This window comes from Balaenoptera physalus (assembly GCF_965194825.1).
Source record: "Balaenoptera physalus genome assembly, chromosome: 19".
In the NCBI taxonomy this organism is placed as follows: Eukaryota; Metazoa; Chordata; class Mammalia; order Artiodactyla; family Balaenopteridae; genus Balaenoptera; species Balaenoptera physalus.
The window spans coordinates 16792632-16808283 of NC_138900.1; the positions used below are offsets into that span (position 1 = coordinate 16792632).

At 57.3% G+C, this 15652-nt stretch overlaps 2 protein-coding genes across 7 annotated transcripts in view; one reads left to right on the forward strand and one right to left on the reverse strand.

Annotated features, from left to right (window-relative positions):
* Window positions 1-11265, forward strand: part of ATP4A (ATPase H+/K+ transporting subunit alpha) — a gene marked incomplete at its 5' end in the record, with an annotated part of 101231 nt that extends 89966 nt beyond the window's left edge. For 4 of the 5 annotated variants that reach the window (XM_082437772.1, XM_082437771.1, XM_082437770.1 and 1 more), the window contains 18 exons: window positions 1-60; window positions 299-551; window positions 822-1090; window positions 1778-1976; window positions 2359-2468; window positions 2555-2689; window positions 3194-3386; window positions 4439-4614; window positions 5098-5234; window positions 5322-5472; window positions 5568-5736; window positions 5828-5982; window positions 7245-7368; window positions 7847-7992; window positions 9371-9504; window positions 9905-10006; window positions 10095-10186; window positions 10400-11265. The exon at window positions 1-60 is cut by the window's left edge and continues 54 nt beyond it. In XM_082437772.1, the coding sequence (XP_082293898.1) occupies window positions 1-60; window positions 299-551; window positions 822-1090; window positions 1778-1976; window positions 2359-2468; window positions 2555-2689; window positions 3194-3386; window positions 4439-4614; window positions 5098-5234; window positions 5322-5472; window positions 5568-5736; window positions 5828-5982; window positions 7245-7368; window positions 7847-7992; window positions 9371-9504; window positions 9905-10006; window positions 10095-10186; window positions 10400-10428 (2634 nt within the window). In that variant the 3' untranslated portion in view covers window positions 10429-11265. The remainder of the gene's footprint in view (window positions 61-298; window positions 552-821; window positions 1091-1777; window positions 1977-2358; window positions 2469-2554; window positions 2690-3193; window positions 3387-4438; window positions 4615-5097; window positions 5235-5321; window positions 5473-5567; window positions 5737-5827; window positions 5983-7244; window positions 7369-7846; window positions 7993-9370; window positions 9505-9904; window positions 10007-10094; window positions 10187-10399) is intronic. The other variant, XM_082437773.1, reaches the window with a different exon arrangement.
* Window positions 11266-13738: 2473 nt separating this feature from the next.
* TMEM147 (transmembrane protein 147) lies at window positions 13739-15611 on the reverse strand. 2 transcript variants are annotated; one of them, XM_082438146.1, is made up of 7 exons: window positions 15423-15609; window positions 15273-15342; window positions 14677-14736; window positions 14455-14591; window positions 14233-14317; window positions 14021-14142; window positions 13739-13938 (listed from the first exon to the last, which is right to left on the reverse strand). In XM_082438146.1, the coding sequence occupies exons 1-7, from the start codon at window positions 15497-15499 to the stop codon at window positions 13815-13817; spliced, it is 675 nt and encodes a 224-aa protein (XP_082294272.1). In that variant the 5' UTR covers window positions 15500-15609; the 3' UTR covers window positions 13739-13814. The 2 variants fall into 2 exon arrangements, with proteins under 2 accessions (XP_082294272.1, XP_082294273.1); XM_082438147.1 differs by lacking the exons at window positions 14233-14317; window positions 14455-14591 and having other exon boundaries at window positions 15423-15611.
* Between the last annotated feature and the right edge of the window lie 41 nt (window positions 15612-15652).

Consider the following 15652-nt stretch of genomic DNA (forward strand, 5'->3'; position numbering starts at 1 on the left):
TACTATCAGGAGTTTAAGAGCACCAACATCATTGCCAGCTTCAAGAACCTTGTGCCCCAGGTGGGTCCCCAGCCCCTGGCCACTTGAGGTTCCAAGTCTCCACATGGGTGCTGGCAGTCTCCTGGCATCTCTCTGTGGCCCCTCCCATCAGGCCCAGCCCACCCTTCATCCCTGGCCTCCATCTCTCCCCACAGGTCCTCACCTCTCCCCACTTTTCACCTCCCCGCCTCCCCACCGCATGCAGCAACTTCTACCCCCATTCCCTACCCCGCTCAACTCTGGTGCTCTTGACCCACAGCAAGCAACGGTGATCCGAGATGGGGACAAATTCCAGATCAACGCAGATCAGCTGGTGGTGGGCGACCTGGTGGAGATGAAAGGCGGGGATCGAGTGCCAGCCGACATCCGCATCCTGCAGGCCCAGGGCTGCAAGGTGGACAACTCCTCGCTGACTGGAGAGTCTGAGCCGCAGACCCGCTCGCCCGAGTGCACGCACGAGAGCCCCCTGGAGACCCGCAACATCGCCTTCTTCTCCACCATGTGCCTTGAGGGTCCGTGAGGTCCCCACCCACCTGCCCAGCTGACCACGCTGCCTCCACTGCCCCCTTCTGCTTCCTTCTGAGACACACTGCCTCTCTACGTCGCATGACTGCCAACTCTTCGGGTCATACTGCCTCTCTAGCTCCCACTATTGCCACCCCCTTCCCAGGTCACGCTGCCCCCGCTGCCTTCCACGACTGCCCCTCCTTTGGTTCACGCTGCTGTGCGCGCCCCCAGTGCTGCCCACCCGGCGCTGAGTCACCCTCTTGGCCCCACTGCAGGCACCGCGCAGGGCCTGGTGGTGAGCACCGGCGACCGCACCATCATCGGGCGCATCGCATCACTGGCCTCGGGAGTAGAAAATGAGAAGACACCCATCGCTATCGAAATTGAACATTTTGTGGACATCATCGCAGGCCTGGCCATCCTCTTTGGTGCCACATTTTTCATAGTGGCCATGTGCATTGGCTACACCTTCCTGCGGGCCATGGTCTTCTTCATGGCCATTGTGGTAGCCTATGTGCCTGAGGGGCTGCTGGCCACTGTCACGGTGAGTTGGGGAAGCAGAAGAGCGGTGCAGTGAGCTGAGAGGCCTGTCCATCTGTCTGTTCGTTCATCCGGGCTTCCCTCCATCCTCTCCCTATCTGTCCATCTATCCATTTTGCTCCCATCCACCCACCCACCTTCCCGTCATCCATCCTCCCCCCATCCATCCTCCCCCCATCCACCCTCCCCCCCCATCCCCATCTCTCCACTTATCCCACCCATTCAGGAAACACCCACCGGGGCTACTCTGGGCCATGTCCTGTGCCACACACTGAGGACTCAGAGATGAACAGGCAGGGGCTTTGACAGGAGGAGGCTGAGGTCCAGTGTTGAGGCTGTGGGCAGCCTTCAAGAGTCAGCACTCAGTCCAGGGCCAGCCCAAGAGGAGGCTCAGGGAATGTTAGTTTTCTCATTCTGATTGTGCTGATAAGAGAAATTATAGAATCTCAGCTAGGGCAGCTTAGAGCAGGGCCTGGCTATGTATATGTGGTGGACAGATTGGGGAGGCATCCCAAGTGGAAAGCACAGGCTGGACAAAAGCTTGGAGGCAAGAAAAAGCCTACTCTGCAGGGGGATGCTGCACACGCAGTACTGTGGCTAGGGTAAAGGATCCCCAGTGCCGAGAGAGGAGGGAAGTGGGACTGGGAGCCAGGCTTGGTCCCCACGCCTGCATTTCTCACCCTTCCCCCAGGTCTGCCTGTCCCTGACAGCCAAGCGGCTGGCCAGCAAGAACTGTGTAGTCAAGAACTTGGAAGCAGTGGAGACACTGGGCTCCACGTCAGTGATCTGCTCTGACAAGACGGGGACCCTCACTCAGAACCGCATGACTGTGTCCCATCTGTGGTTCGACAACCACATCCACTCGGCTGACACTACAGAAGACCAGTCAGGTGTGGGGGTGGGAGGAGACAGCAGCTGAGCAGGATCTGGTAGATGGTGGAGACCTAGGCGGGAGCTCTGAGGTTACTGAAGGGAGCCTGGGGAGGGATTTGCGTTAATGGAGAGGGGGCTCCATCCGATCAGGCGAAGGGCTGCGTCCTGGGTCTAGGGAGGGGGCTAAGCTGCAAGTCTGTGAAGGGGCTTGGTACTTATTGGGTCTCATGGGAGACTGGATACTGGGTCTGGAGAGAAAGCTCCGTCCCGGGGTATGAGGAGGTGTTTGGGTCCCACCCAGGTCTGGGGCGGGGATCCAGTCCTGATTCCGGGGGGCGGGGCTCGGTTCTGGTATGGGAGAGCTCCTTCGCGGCCCCAGCCTGGATGCCTGACCTCCAGGGCAGACGTTTGACCAGTCCTCGGAGACGTGGCGGGCGTTGTGCCGCGTGCTCACCCTGTGTAACCGTGCTGCCTTCAAGTCGGGCCAGGACGCAGTGCCCGTGCCCAAGGTGAGAGCCGGGGCGCTCGGGGGAGGGGATCCCGGGAGCCTCCTGGTGCAGCCGGGAGCGCTCCTGACACCGGCCTGCGTTCCCAGCGCATCGTGATCGGGGACGCGTCGGAGACTGCGCTGCTCAAGTTCTCGGAGCTGACGCTGGGCAATGCCATGGGCTACCGCGAGCGCTTCCCCAAAGTCTGCGAGATCCCCTTCAACTCCACCAACAAGTTCCAGGTGTGCACCAGCCGCGGCCGGCCCCGCCCACGGTCCAGTCCCGCCCACAACAAGCCCTGCCCACTGCAGGCCCCACCCACATTCAGGACTGGCCTGCGGCTGGGCTTCACTCTCAGTCCCCTCCCTCTCCACAGCCAAACCCCACCCACATCTCCCGTCCCGCCCACAGCCAAACCCCACCGAGGGCCCGGGCGCTCCGCCCGCTCTCAGCTGTCAGGCCCTCGGTGGGGAGAAGCTGCTAATCCAAATCCCGCCCCAGTCCAACTCCGACCCGAATTCTGCCCGTTCCCCACGCCCAGTCCCCTAACTAGGCCCCTAGGTCCGCCCCAACCCTCAGCCTCTACCAAGGACCTGCCCACCAAGCAAGCCCCTCACGCTCGGTCCCAGCCTGACCTTCCCAGGGCTATTGCGGCAGCGCTTGGGCGCTGTCAGCCCCGCCGTTCCCCAAGCCCCGCCCCTCCCTCTTGACCTCGCCCACAACACCGCCTCCTCCTCCGCCCACAGTTGTCCATCCACACCCTGGAGGACCCGCGCGACCCGAGGCACGTGCTTGTAATGAAGGGGGCCCCCGAGCGCGTGCTGGAGCGCTGTAGCTCCATCCTCATCAAGGGCCAGGAGCTGCCGCTGGATGAGCAATGGCGCGAGGCCTTCCAGACTGCCTACCTCAGCCTGGGAGGCCTGGGCGAACGCGTCCTGGGTGAGACCCCCAAGCCGGGGTAGAGGTTAAACCCGCGTGCGAGGAGGCGCTAGCACGGAGCCTGCCCGACCTTCCCGGCCCAGCCCTGACCCTGACCTTTCCCATCATTGCTTGACAGTTGACCTGCCCCAGTCTACACTCTCAACTTTGACTTTCCCTATCTCAGCCCTGAACCCTGTCCTCAATGCCTACGTTGACCCAACCTCTCCCAACCTGTTCTCACCTGGGTCTTACCTATCCTGACCCAACCTGTGATCCCTTGATTTTCCCCAGCTCTTGCCCCAGCTGATGACCTGCCCTTGCTTTCTTCCACCTCTGCCTTTCAGCGTCCTCCTCTTGATCCTTTGACCTCCCCCCCGCCCCCGCCAATTTTTGTCTCGACTCCTTAAACTTCCCTAACCCCTGCCTCAACTCCGGAAGGCACAAACCTGTGGTGCAATTTCTGGATCTTCCACTTTACTTGGTGTGTGACCTCTGGCAAGAAACGTCCCTTCTCTAAACCTGTTTCCTCATTTGCAAGATGAGGATGGTAGTAGCCTCACAGAGCGGTTGTGGGGATGGATTCAGATACAGTTGTCCCCCAGTATCTGTGGGGATTGGTTCCAGGACACCCACCACACTCCCCCACACCCTTACCCGACAGATACCAAAATCTGCAGATGTTCAAATCCCTTATGTAAAATGGTGGAGTGTTTGCATATAACCTATGCACTTCCTTCCATATACTTAAAATCGTCTCTAGATTACTTATAATGGCTAATACAATGTAAATGCTATGTAAGTAGCTGTCAGTGTGTGGCAAATTCAAGTTTTACTTTTTGGAATATTCTGGAATTTTTTCCGGAATGTTTTTGATCCACAGTTGGTTAAGTCTGCGGATGTGGAACCTGTGGATACAGAGGGTTAACTGTAACGTGAATGAAGGATTCAGCACAGGGTCAGGCATCCACAGGTGCTTGGTGCAAGGCACCTGGTTATTTTACTCATCACCTGGCCTTGCTATGAAAGGGTTCACCCAGGACTCCTCTCTGGCTTCCCTGTTTTCTGGTCAGGCTTCTGCCAGCTCTACCTGAGTGAGAAGGACTACCCGCATGGCTATGCCTTCGACGTGGAAGACATGAACTTTCCAACCAGTGGCCTGTGCTTTGCGGGACTCGTATCCATGATAGACCCACCCCGGGCCACCGTTCCTGATGCTGTGCTCAAATGCCGCACAGCAGGCATCCGGGTATGCCCCTGGGGAGAGGACCAGGCAGGGGTGAGAACAGAGGATGGCAGTATTTGGGGATGAGGGACCCTGTGACAGAAACCCACCCGAAAATGGCTTGAACCACAAAGGAATATATTGGTTCAAGAACTGAAAAGTTCTGGGGAATGAAGCTTCAGATATAGCTGGATCCAGGAGTTCAACGTCTTTAGGAACTTGCCTTTCTCCACGTCTCAGCTCTGCTTTTCTCTCTGCTGGCTTTATTCTCAAGCAGTTCTCCATGTGGTGGACAAAGATGACCACCCTCCAGCAGCTCCAACTAACGTCCCACCTGTTTAGCCACCCCACCAAGAAAAGAATGCCTCTCTGACAGTTGTACCAGATTGGGTCACATGTTCATCCCTGAACCAATCACTGTGGCTGGGGCTGGGGGATGTCCACTGGGGAGGACAGGGAGAGTGGGTTAATCTGAAGGGGTCAAGGGTCTGCTGGTTCCCCTTACAGGTGATCATGGTGACAGGTGACCACCCCATCACAGCCAAGGCCATTGCAGCCAGTGTGGGCATCATCTCGGAAGGCAGTGAGACAGTGGAGGACATTGCTTCCCGCCTCCGTGTGCCCGTGGACCAGGTTAACCGGAAGTAAGCCCCCTTCAGCCTTCCTTGTGATTCTTCCCACACCCCACACAGACTGAGGCCCCAGCGATGCCCTCCCACCTCCCTCTCTAGGGATGCCCGCGCCTGTGTGATCAACGGCATGCAGCTGAAGGACATGGACCCATCAGAGCTGGTTGAGGCACTGCGTACCCACCCTGAGATGGTGTTTGCTCGTACCAGCCCCCAGCAGAAGCTGGTGATTGTGGAGAGCTGCCAGCGACTGGTGCGACCCTGCTGATGAAGGCAGGCAGGTGGGCTTGGCTGGCCCTGGGCTGCCCTCTCACTGACCAACCTCCCACCTGTACCCACTGCCTGCAGGGTGCAATCGTGGCTGTGACGGGGGATGGTGTGAATGACTCCCCAGCCCTGAAGAAGGCAGACATTGGCGTGGCCATGGGCATTGCCGGCTCGGATGCTGCTAAAAATGCAGCCGACATGATCCTGCTGGATGACAACTTTGCCTCCATTGTGACAGGCGTGGAGCAGGGTCTGAGCTGGGTCAGAGATGGGGGCAGGCAGTGTGGGCACAGGAGGAAATGGGCTCTGAGGAGACTGAGGTGCCTGCTGTACTCCCACAGGCCGACTGATCTTTGACAACCTGAAAAAGTCCATCGCCTACACACTGACCAAGAACATCCCTGAACTGACGCCGTACCTTATTTACATCACCGTCAGCGTGCCCCTGCCCCTCGGGTGCATCACCATCCTCTTCATAGAACTCTGTACCGACATCGTGAGTCTATGGCCCCAGTGCCCCCACCCACACAGTGCCCAGAGACATATGCCCACAGACAGGTGTGATGGACAGAGACCACCACGGAAAGTCTTGGACTCAGTGATACAGATGTGTGTATACCAGACAGCCAGATGTGGACACACAGGCAGGCAGGAAGGTAGCCACGGACAGAATTACAGATGGGGACACATAGGTGGACACTCAGATAGGCATGGACAGATTCATGGACACACATGGACTCAGATATGGACACTCAGACAAACAGAGATTTTACAGACACGGATATCTGGCCAAACTTGGATCACAGACATCCCTCAACAGACATGGACAGATAAACAGCATCAGATAGACTCCAAGGCAGACAGACAGAAAAGAGCCTCAGATCCAGCCACGAATGCAGCCAGATGCATGGCCATGTCACATCTGTATTCAACAGCACTTACATAATGTCTGCTCTGGGCCAGGCACACATTAATTACTTAATTTTGTCCTCATAACTACTCTATGAGATGAGCTTTATTTCTTTATCATACCCATTTTACTGATGAGCTAATTGAGGCTTAGACAGCTTGAGCGGCTTGCCCCAGGTCACACAGCTAATAAGTGGCACAGCAGGGATTCAAGCCCAGGTATTCGGGTACCCCAGCACCTCTGCCCTCAGTCAGTACAATCTGCTGCCACTCTGTGTCCACAAACAGATGGGGTGGGAACAGGGAGGAGGACACATGTACGCAGACAGACAGAAGAGATGCAGAGATAGAGAGTGACAAAGAGAGATACAGAGACAGGAACACAGACAAAAAAGCAGAGATACAGTCACAGAGAAAGAGACTGGAGATGGGGACAAAGAAATGAAGAAAGTAAGGGACAGAAAGAGAGAAAGAGTGCGCAACAGGAAAACAGGCCAAGACCAGAGGACCCCAGAGAAGAAACAGACAGAGAGGAGGAGGACGGGGAGGAGGGGGGCAGAGAAAGGCAGAGACAGAGAACACCCAATAGCAGAGATAACGCAGATGTTCTGATGGAGACGGACACCGAGACAGATGGGCACACACACGTGGGCTGGATATGCCGACATTCCTGACAAAGGCCAGCTGGACCCAGGCTGTCCAGGCAGGTGTGGCTGTGTGGTCACCGTGGGTCCTGCCTCCTAACCTCACTTCTGTCCCTGCCCACTGCAGCGGGGAGGGGGGCTCCAGAGAGTCAGGGACAGGGGCCCAGGCGAGCCATCAACCCCAGTTCCTTCCACTCCTGGCCAGTTCCCCTCTGTGTCCCTGGCGTACGAGAAGGCCGAGAGTGACATCATGCACCTGCGTCCACGGAACCCGAAGCGTGACCGATTGGTCAACGAGCCCCTGGCTGCCTACTCCTACTTCCAGATCGGTACGTGCCCCGGGGCGGGGGGCGGGGCACGGGCTCCCCTGCAGGGCTGCTTGCCTGCTGTGGAGTCTCTCACGGGGGCTCTGCCTTGTTCTGGATCTTGGTGTCTGCATTTGATCCTGGGTCTCTGTCATTCTCTGAGTCCTTGTCTGCACACAGTGGTCTCTATGGTCCTCAGTGTCCCTTCTCTGTCCCAGGCCTCATTCTCCATGACCCTGTCTCTGGGTCACTGCCTCCTGTCTTTTTTGGGTTCTCTGGGTGTGTCTCTGTTCCTGCCTCTCTCTGTGTCCTGTCTCTTGTGTCCCTGTCGATCTCTCTTGGAGTCCTTGTCTCTGTGTCCATCTCTCTCTGTGTCTGTCACTGTGTTCTTGTCTGTCTCCATGCCACTGTTTCTGTGTTCCTGTCTCTGTGTATGTGTCCCTGACCCTGTCTCTCTGTGTCTCCATCTCTGTCTCCCTGTGCCTCCTTGCCTCTCTCCCAGGTGCCATCCAGTCATTTGCTGGCTTCACTGACTACTTCACGGCCATGGCCCAGGAGGGCTGGTTCCCTTTGCTGTGTGTGGGGCTCCGGCCATACTGGGAGGACCACCACCTACAAGATCTGCAGGACAGCTATGGCCAGGAGTGGGTGAGCCCCTGCCCCATCCCATGAGTCCCGGCACTCATGGGATGCCACCTACCTTGCGTGTGGCCCACACTCATTCCTCCAGGTGTGACTGAGCTCAGCCAGACACTCCCAGACACCCAGGCTCTCTGCCAGTTCTGGGGTGAGGGGCCTTTCCCACCACTGTCCTGAGCTCCGAACTCCTGCTTCTGATGACCCCAGCTGCAGATGGGTCCTCTCTCTGCCCTGACAGCAACACATCGTCTCAGGTGTGGAGCCAGTACCACGCCCCCACCCCACCCCCATTCTGTTATTATCCCTGCAGCATCACTTACACAGAGTATTTGCATGTGCGGCTGACTTGAGTGAAAGTCTGGAGCACAGAGAGGCTAGATCTGGCTAGCAGGTGTGTTTAGTTTGCCCTATAGAGCGACAGATCAGGATATTCCCCTTAAACATTTACTGTCATGGTTAAGAATATAGATCTTAGAGCCAAACTGCTTGGATTCATTGTCTGCCACTGCTCCTCACAGCTGTGTGACCCTGGGCAAGGTATTCTGCCTCTCTGTGCCTCAGTTTGCCCACCTCTAAAGTGGAGAGCATACTAATATGCTGATATTATCTCAGTGATTTTCACCGCAGTGATGTTCACAGTGTGGGCCCCAGACCAGCAGCAACAGCATCACCTGGAAACTTGTCTGAAATGTAGATTCTCAGTTTCCCCCTCAGACCTCTGGGATCAGAAACTCTGGGGGTGGGACTTGTGTTTTAACCAGTTCTTCTGGGGATTCTGATGTATGTTGAAGTTTGAACACCACCAATCCACCTCTTAGGATTATTAGGAGGATTAAATGAGATAATACATGTGAAACATTTGGGACCTGGAGCATAGTAAGTTTTCCTTACACAATTAACTGATATGTACAAACATAGTTATATTGAAGAAGTGGACTGAATAGTGGCTCCTCTCTTTGAAAGGGCATGTGCCGTGTTCCTCAAAGGCCCACCTGGCCCACTTTGGTCACTTTTGCCATCTGCCCGGGTCCTGGAGTCACTGGACTTTGAAAATCCTGCCTCAGGATTCGAATTCCCTTTTCCCAGGTGCCTCCTTTCGGGTGCCCAGGACATTCTACGTCACTCTTTTCATTATGAAAGCAACTGGCCTGGCCTACCGCTTGCCCAGGCACTGACGGCCAAGCTGCACTAGACCAGGTTTCTAGGCCCCGCACTCTGGGGCCCTGCAAACATGGCAGATCCTGCATCTCTCCTCTACCCCCACCCCAGCCTCTGACTCAAGGGAAGGAGCATTTAGGGGTTCGTGGCCCTAGGCCCCGCATGCCCGGCTGCCTGCAGAGGCTCTCCGCCTGGGTTCAGGCTGCTTGTGTTCTCTCCTGGCCCACAGACGTTCGGGCAGCGCCTGTACCAGCAGTACACCTGTTACACCGTGTTCTTCATCAGCATCGAGATGTGCCAGATTGCCGACGTCCTCATCCGCAAGACACGCCGCCTCTCTGCCTTCCAGCAGGGCTTCTTCAGGTGTCCCCAGCCCCGCCCACACCCTGCCCTCCGAGCCCTGGTTGCAACTCCCAGCAGGTCCTGACCAGGGCTTACTGCAGCCAGCAAACCCCAGCACTGGATGTGCCGATGTGCTGGTGCAGGTGCTAACGTTCCTTATCAATAGCTGGCCAGTAGCTCCCACCTCATGCCTCTCAACTGGCCCGTCTATGTTTCATCAGCTAACGGGGTGATGCTGACAGGGCTGGTGCCCACTGCTGGAGAGGTGCGGGCCATGCCAGTGTTCGATGATCTCCCTGCTGCTGCTATCTGACCTCCTCTGACCCAGTACCCTGATTTCCATCCGGTCCCCAACTCCTCATGGCCTCTCTTTGTCCTGTGTCCGCCAGTCTGAGCCTCTCCCATCCTGCCCCACCTGCAGGAACAGGATCCTGGTGATCGCCATCGTGTTCCAGGTCTGCATCGGCTGCTTCCTGTGCTACTGCCCCGGAATGCCCAACATCTTCAACTTCATGCCCATTCGGTGAGGGGTTGTGAGCTGCATCGGGGTGGGCCTGCAGGACACAGACCTGGGGATAGCCTTTACCTTGCCATCTCGCCTGTGCCTTCAGGTACCAGTGGTGGCTGGTCCCCATGCCCTTTGGCCTCCTCATCTTCGTCTATGATGAGATCCGGAAACTTGGAGTTCGCTGTTGCCCAGGGAGTGAGTGTGGAGACTGGGGACCTGGGGATGGAGGGCTGAAACTTTCACAGAGCAGCGGCCCTGACCTTTGATTTCCAATACTTGACCTCCAAGCCTTTGACCCTCCATATCAAACCACCACTGAGCTATGACCTCTGAGCCCCTGGCTCCCCTCCACCCCAGCCCCGCCCCGAATCCCCCCAGCACTGAGTCTCCTTTCTCTCTCTCTCCCAGGCTGGTGGGACCAGGAACTCTACTATTAGAAGGACCGCTGCATTCAAGCCATCCTCGAATCCACCACAGTAGGGGTGGGGGTGGGGGACACATGGGACCCTCCGGACAGCCACCAAAGCATCTGAGCAGTCAAGACTCCCAGCCCCACCTGCGTCTGCTCTTGTAGCCCACGGCAACTCAACCTTGGGGAGACCCTCCCCACTCCCCTTCCCCATCCACCCTCCCGGAGGAGCAGTCCCTAGGCCCAATCCTCTGAGCTGGCCTCAGGGAAGCCCCCTCCTGAATGGTGGGGGGACTTTGAAGGGGAGTGGGAACTAGCAGCTCCTGTGAGGTGGCTCTGTCCTTAGGACTCCAGGCCAGCAAGAGGGCTGCTTGGGGGGTCTTCTTTAAAAACACACTCATGTCTGCATGATAGTAATAAACCAGCTCACGTCCACTGTGTTTTTATTCAGTGCTGGGCATCATCTTATTGTTTTTTCATGAGCCCCTTTGATCTCCCACAGTCCTACAACTTAGGAGCTATTTGTTCCCGGCTGTATCTCCAGTTTCTAGAACACAGCCTGGCACATAGTAGGTACTCAGTAAACGCTGCTTGGGGGAATGAATTCCCATCTCTTTGCCTAGGGTTACAGCATTTCTAGGCGAGCTGGATGTGACCACGGGCACTCTCCAGAGCGGTGCCTTTAACTGCTCCACTAGCTGAACACCACCTCTGGGCTGTCCTTTCTCAGCACCCACTCTCCCTCTCCGGTCAGAATCCTTTCCACCTCAAGCATCGCCTCCCCCCTTCACAGGAGTTTCCTCTCTGATTCCACTTTTGCCTTTGCAGCTGCAATGGGCACCCTATCACTGGTTAGTCCCAACCAACTCCTGGAGGCTACGTCACAGGTCCCCTCCTCACACCCCTCACCTGAATTTAGCCCTCCAACTCCCCTGCTGGAGACTCCCCTGTCCACAGCCCCCCCCACCCCCCCACCTTTGCCACTGCTTTTCCCAGTCCCCTTTCGTGCCTCTCTTCCCCTTTCTTTGACGAGTCTCTCTGGCTGGACCCCAGGCTTCTCCTTCCTCATCGGCACAGTGCCCCCTCCCCCACTGGCCTCAGTTCTGTCTGCAGTGGCGCCCACATTTGTCTCCAGCCTCCCCCGGCATGTTCAAGGGGACCCACACCAGCCTCTGCATCGTCCTCCAGACCTGATCCCACCCACTGTCCCGTCACTGCAGCTCCTTCTCCCTGGGAAATGTAATGAGCCCTCGGGGAGCTTACAAATCCCAAACTTGTGTTACCCTGGACTCCTTCACTCTTTCCTTTCTCACTGGTCATCTCCCTACTCCCCCACCCACCCACCCCCACCTGGCCAAATAAACTGGTCACCACTTCTCTACTCTGCTTCTGGCCACTCTCCTCCTACCCCTGCCGGCCCTGCCCTGGTCCAGGCCGGCCTTCTGGCTTGAGTCTCCCCATCCACCCAGCAGCCGTGAGCTCTTCCTAAAGCCAAAACTGACTGTCCTTCCCCTGCCTAGAACTCTCCGTGGCTCCCCACTGCCCAGGCTCAGAGCCTTCTGTGATCTGGCCCCTGCTGACTTCTGCAGTCTCACAAGCCCCGCCCCCCGAACTCATTCCAACCACCTCTTGTTTCACTGGAAAGGCCAGGCCCTCTCTCTGACTTCAAGGCCTTTACACAGTAACCAGTACCTGCTTTCTTCGTTTTCCTCCACTAACATCCTCTTGGTCTCAGCTCACACATCCTCTCCTCCAGGACAGACATAGCCCTCTTTTCCCATCACAGCCCTGATCACTGTAGTCTAGCTAATCAGGCCCACCATTCCCACCAGGCTTCACCCATCACAGCCCTGATCCCTCTGGCCTGTGCTCCCTGATTGTCCCTGAGCCCCATGAAAGCTGGGACTATTTCACAGACAGGTGGCCACCAGTAGGGGGCCTGGATCAGAGTCCCTGCTCAGCAAACAGTTGTTTAACAGTCATTTCTGCAACCTTCACTGTCCCAATATGTGCAGAAGGCTAGGTGGGGCATAGGATGGCGGTATGGGAGAAAGCAATGCCATTACATATCCACCCACGTGGGCTGGGGGAGCGCCCCATCTACTCCCTTTTCATATCAAACTCAGGGTGACCTATCACTCACCTCCCCACCCAAGACCCCTGTGGACCCTGTCTTGACTAGGAGCGATGAGGAGGAGGTGGGGCTAGATGGCGGTTGCCCCACCTTAGGGTAAATGCTCCCTCTGAAAACACCGAGACTCAGCAGAGCTGAACAGAGCTGTGCTTGGTGCTTTCCTAGGCCCAGGGTCAATAACATTATCGCAGGAGCTGGACAGCCTAGTGGAGGGAGGGAGGGGGCACTTGCCCTATCCCATGCCCTTGGGGATCCCACTGGGAACACCAGGACTGGGGAGCACCTTCCCAGGTGGGCAGGACTTGCATCCAGGTGGAGCTTAAGCATGACATTCAAAGCCCTGCTTCTAATCCATCCCCCTCAGGGAGGGGGAGAGAAAGGGGCAGGAAGCTGGCCCTACTAGACCAGGGAAGGGCTGGGATGAGAAGGGTGGCATTCAGGACAACATCCAAATTGGTGGGCTCAACAGCTCTACTACTGGGCTGCAGCTGTCTCTGTACTCCACCCTAAGAAGACTCAGGCCAGGATTTAATCTGAGAACCTCAGAATCACAAAATAGGCCCTCAAGAGCAAAACCAAGAGTCAAGTCACTGGACTGTTCCTGTGCAAGGAGGAGCCCCAGATGGTTGTAAGCAGGGAAGGGTGAGCTAGTAAGACTGAGGTTTCAGAGAGATCCCCTTGGCTGCCATATAAAAGGTGGATGGGGGGGATTTCCTGGCAGCGGTCCAGTGGTTAGGACTCCACGCTCCCATTGCCGAGGGCCCGGGTTCGATCCCTGGTCAGGGAACTAAAATCCCACAAGCTGCGTGGTGTGGCAAAAAAAAAAAAAAAAAAAGTGGATGGGGGTGTGGTTTGGGGGCTGGGAACCTAGGAGGTGACCAGCCAGGGAAGGGCCATGTGGGAGAGGGCCAGGTTAAGGCTGTGAGGAGAAGCCCCCAAGAACCATCTCTTGGATTCTAGCTCCCCTCTATCACCTGTTCCCTGAGGGCCTTGGTCTCTGCCACTGCTTAAAGTTAACTGTCTGCTTCAAGCCCTCAATCAACCTGCGGAAAACAGGAAGCAAAGGAACTGGTCCAGGAACACAGGACAGATGAGTGCTGGCTAGTCTCCCAGCTTGTCTACCTGGCTCCAAAACAAGGGCCTCTGGGACCCAGGAGAGCACACTGTTGGTAGATAGTTCCAGACAGAGAGATAGAGGCAGAGACAACTTTCCAAATACTGTTTACTTCACTGAAACCTGGAGACAGGGAAAAGGTACGTGAAAGTCTGGGCCACCAAGCCTAGGAGTGCACGTTGACAACAGCGACATACAGGGCCAGGGTGCTGAGGGCCAGCAGCCCCGTCACCACCGCTCGGGCCAAAAGTGCCGTCCAGCTGCCCAGGGAACACAGGTGGACGAAGGTCCTGTGGGGAAACATCGCAATGAAGAAGGGAGAAGAGATAATCCAACCCATTTGGGCCCATCCTCGAGCCCCACCCAGCTCACTCCATGACGAAGGCCTTGTAGACGCTAAGGAACATCAGTAGGAGGACTGCTGGCCGGAAAGTGTGGTACAGGTCGTAGCGTGTTATCATCCACACCTGGGCAGATGCGACGATGTAATGGACCTGGAGGGAAGCGGGAAGTCAGGGCCAGGCCTCAGGAGGAGTAGAGTCACCAGCAAAAAGGCGCGTGTGTGGGAAAGCAGGACTGCGTACCAGACTGATGTTGGAGTCAATGCTCATCTGGATGTATTTCCAGTCGAACTCAATGCCCCGAGCTCCAACCCAGAGAGGGATGCAGCTGAAGAAGGCAAAGGGAGGGATTCTCCAGTACCCAGGCACCCTCAGCACCCAGAATCTGAGCCCCCACCCTCCGGCACCCCCCTGGAACCCAGGTGTCCTGTCTCAGGAATCTGGGCTCCAGGCTGCTGCACACACCGGGACATAATGAGCTCGGCGGTGGCCCAGCCCAGGGCAGCAACCATGATCTTGTATTCCCCCTTGCCGGCGTTCCGGGACATGACAAGGTTTAGGCCTATCAGGTCTGCCACATCCACGCTGGCCTTCATGAACTCCTGTGGGTCAGGTTGAGGCTTGAGTAAGCACAGGTGCCAGGGGGCCCCACTCCTGCACTCCCTCCCCCTCCCTTGCCCCACTCACCCCAATGAAGTCATAGATGCCGCCTTCCCAGGTGGGAAAGAAAGTAGCTAGGAACAGCATCTGAGACCAGAAAACAGAGAGGTCACCTCAAGGTGAGGGAGAGCAACCACGTGGGTTTGGTGGGAAGTTAGTGTGTTATGTGGAGGGCAGTACACTGGGGTTCTGGGGGCCCATGAGGAGAGGGACCACCAGGTGTCGGCAAGAAGGCAGCAGCAGGGAAAATTGAGGGCAGGGGCTTGGAAGTCTGGGTTCTGTGGTGATGACAAGGGATCGGGGTCAGGCCTGAAGGTGCCGGGGCTGGTTACCCACCAGGGCAGTGGTAGCAGTGCCGGTGGGACCTTGGGGATTAGTTAGAGGCTCTTAGCAGTACCCAAACCCCTCTTAGTCATACAATTGAATGTTCTCAATGTTACTAAAAGTGCTATACAAAAGTTGCTTGCGGACCTCTCCTCGGGTTCCAGCCCATCCAAGCCCGGCTCCTGCAGGTATTCCGGAGCACCCTGCGCCGGGTGCGGGGGCGGCCCCACCCCTGGGGGTCTGGGCGGGGGGTGGGGGCGTGGGGCGAAGCCCTCGCGCGGCACAGCTGGCGCCCTCACCTTGCACAGCTGCACGAAGAGGTAGGTGACCCCGGCCTGGACGCACTTCCAGAATGCGTTGTACTCGGACCTGCGGGAGCGGGCGATGAGGGGTCGGCCCGGCCCGCGCCCCCCTGCCCCGCGGCCGCCCCGCAGCCGCCCCGCACTCACAGGCCGCTGCACTTGTAGGTGATGAAGTAGGGGAAGTAGGCCAGGGCGAAGCAGTTACCGAAGTGGAACAGCGTCATGGCGCCGGCCGCCCGGCTCGCCGGAGCGCGCCTCTCTGCTTCGGCGGCCTGGCGCCCGAGCCCGGGCCTGGCGCGCCCACCTGCCTCTGCCGCGGCGCGCGCGGCCTTCTGGGAGCCGGAGTCCGCGGCGCGGTGCGCGAACGTCATCAGGCT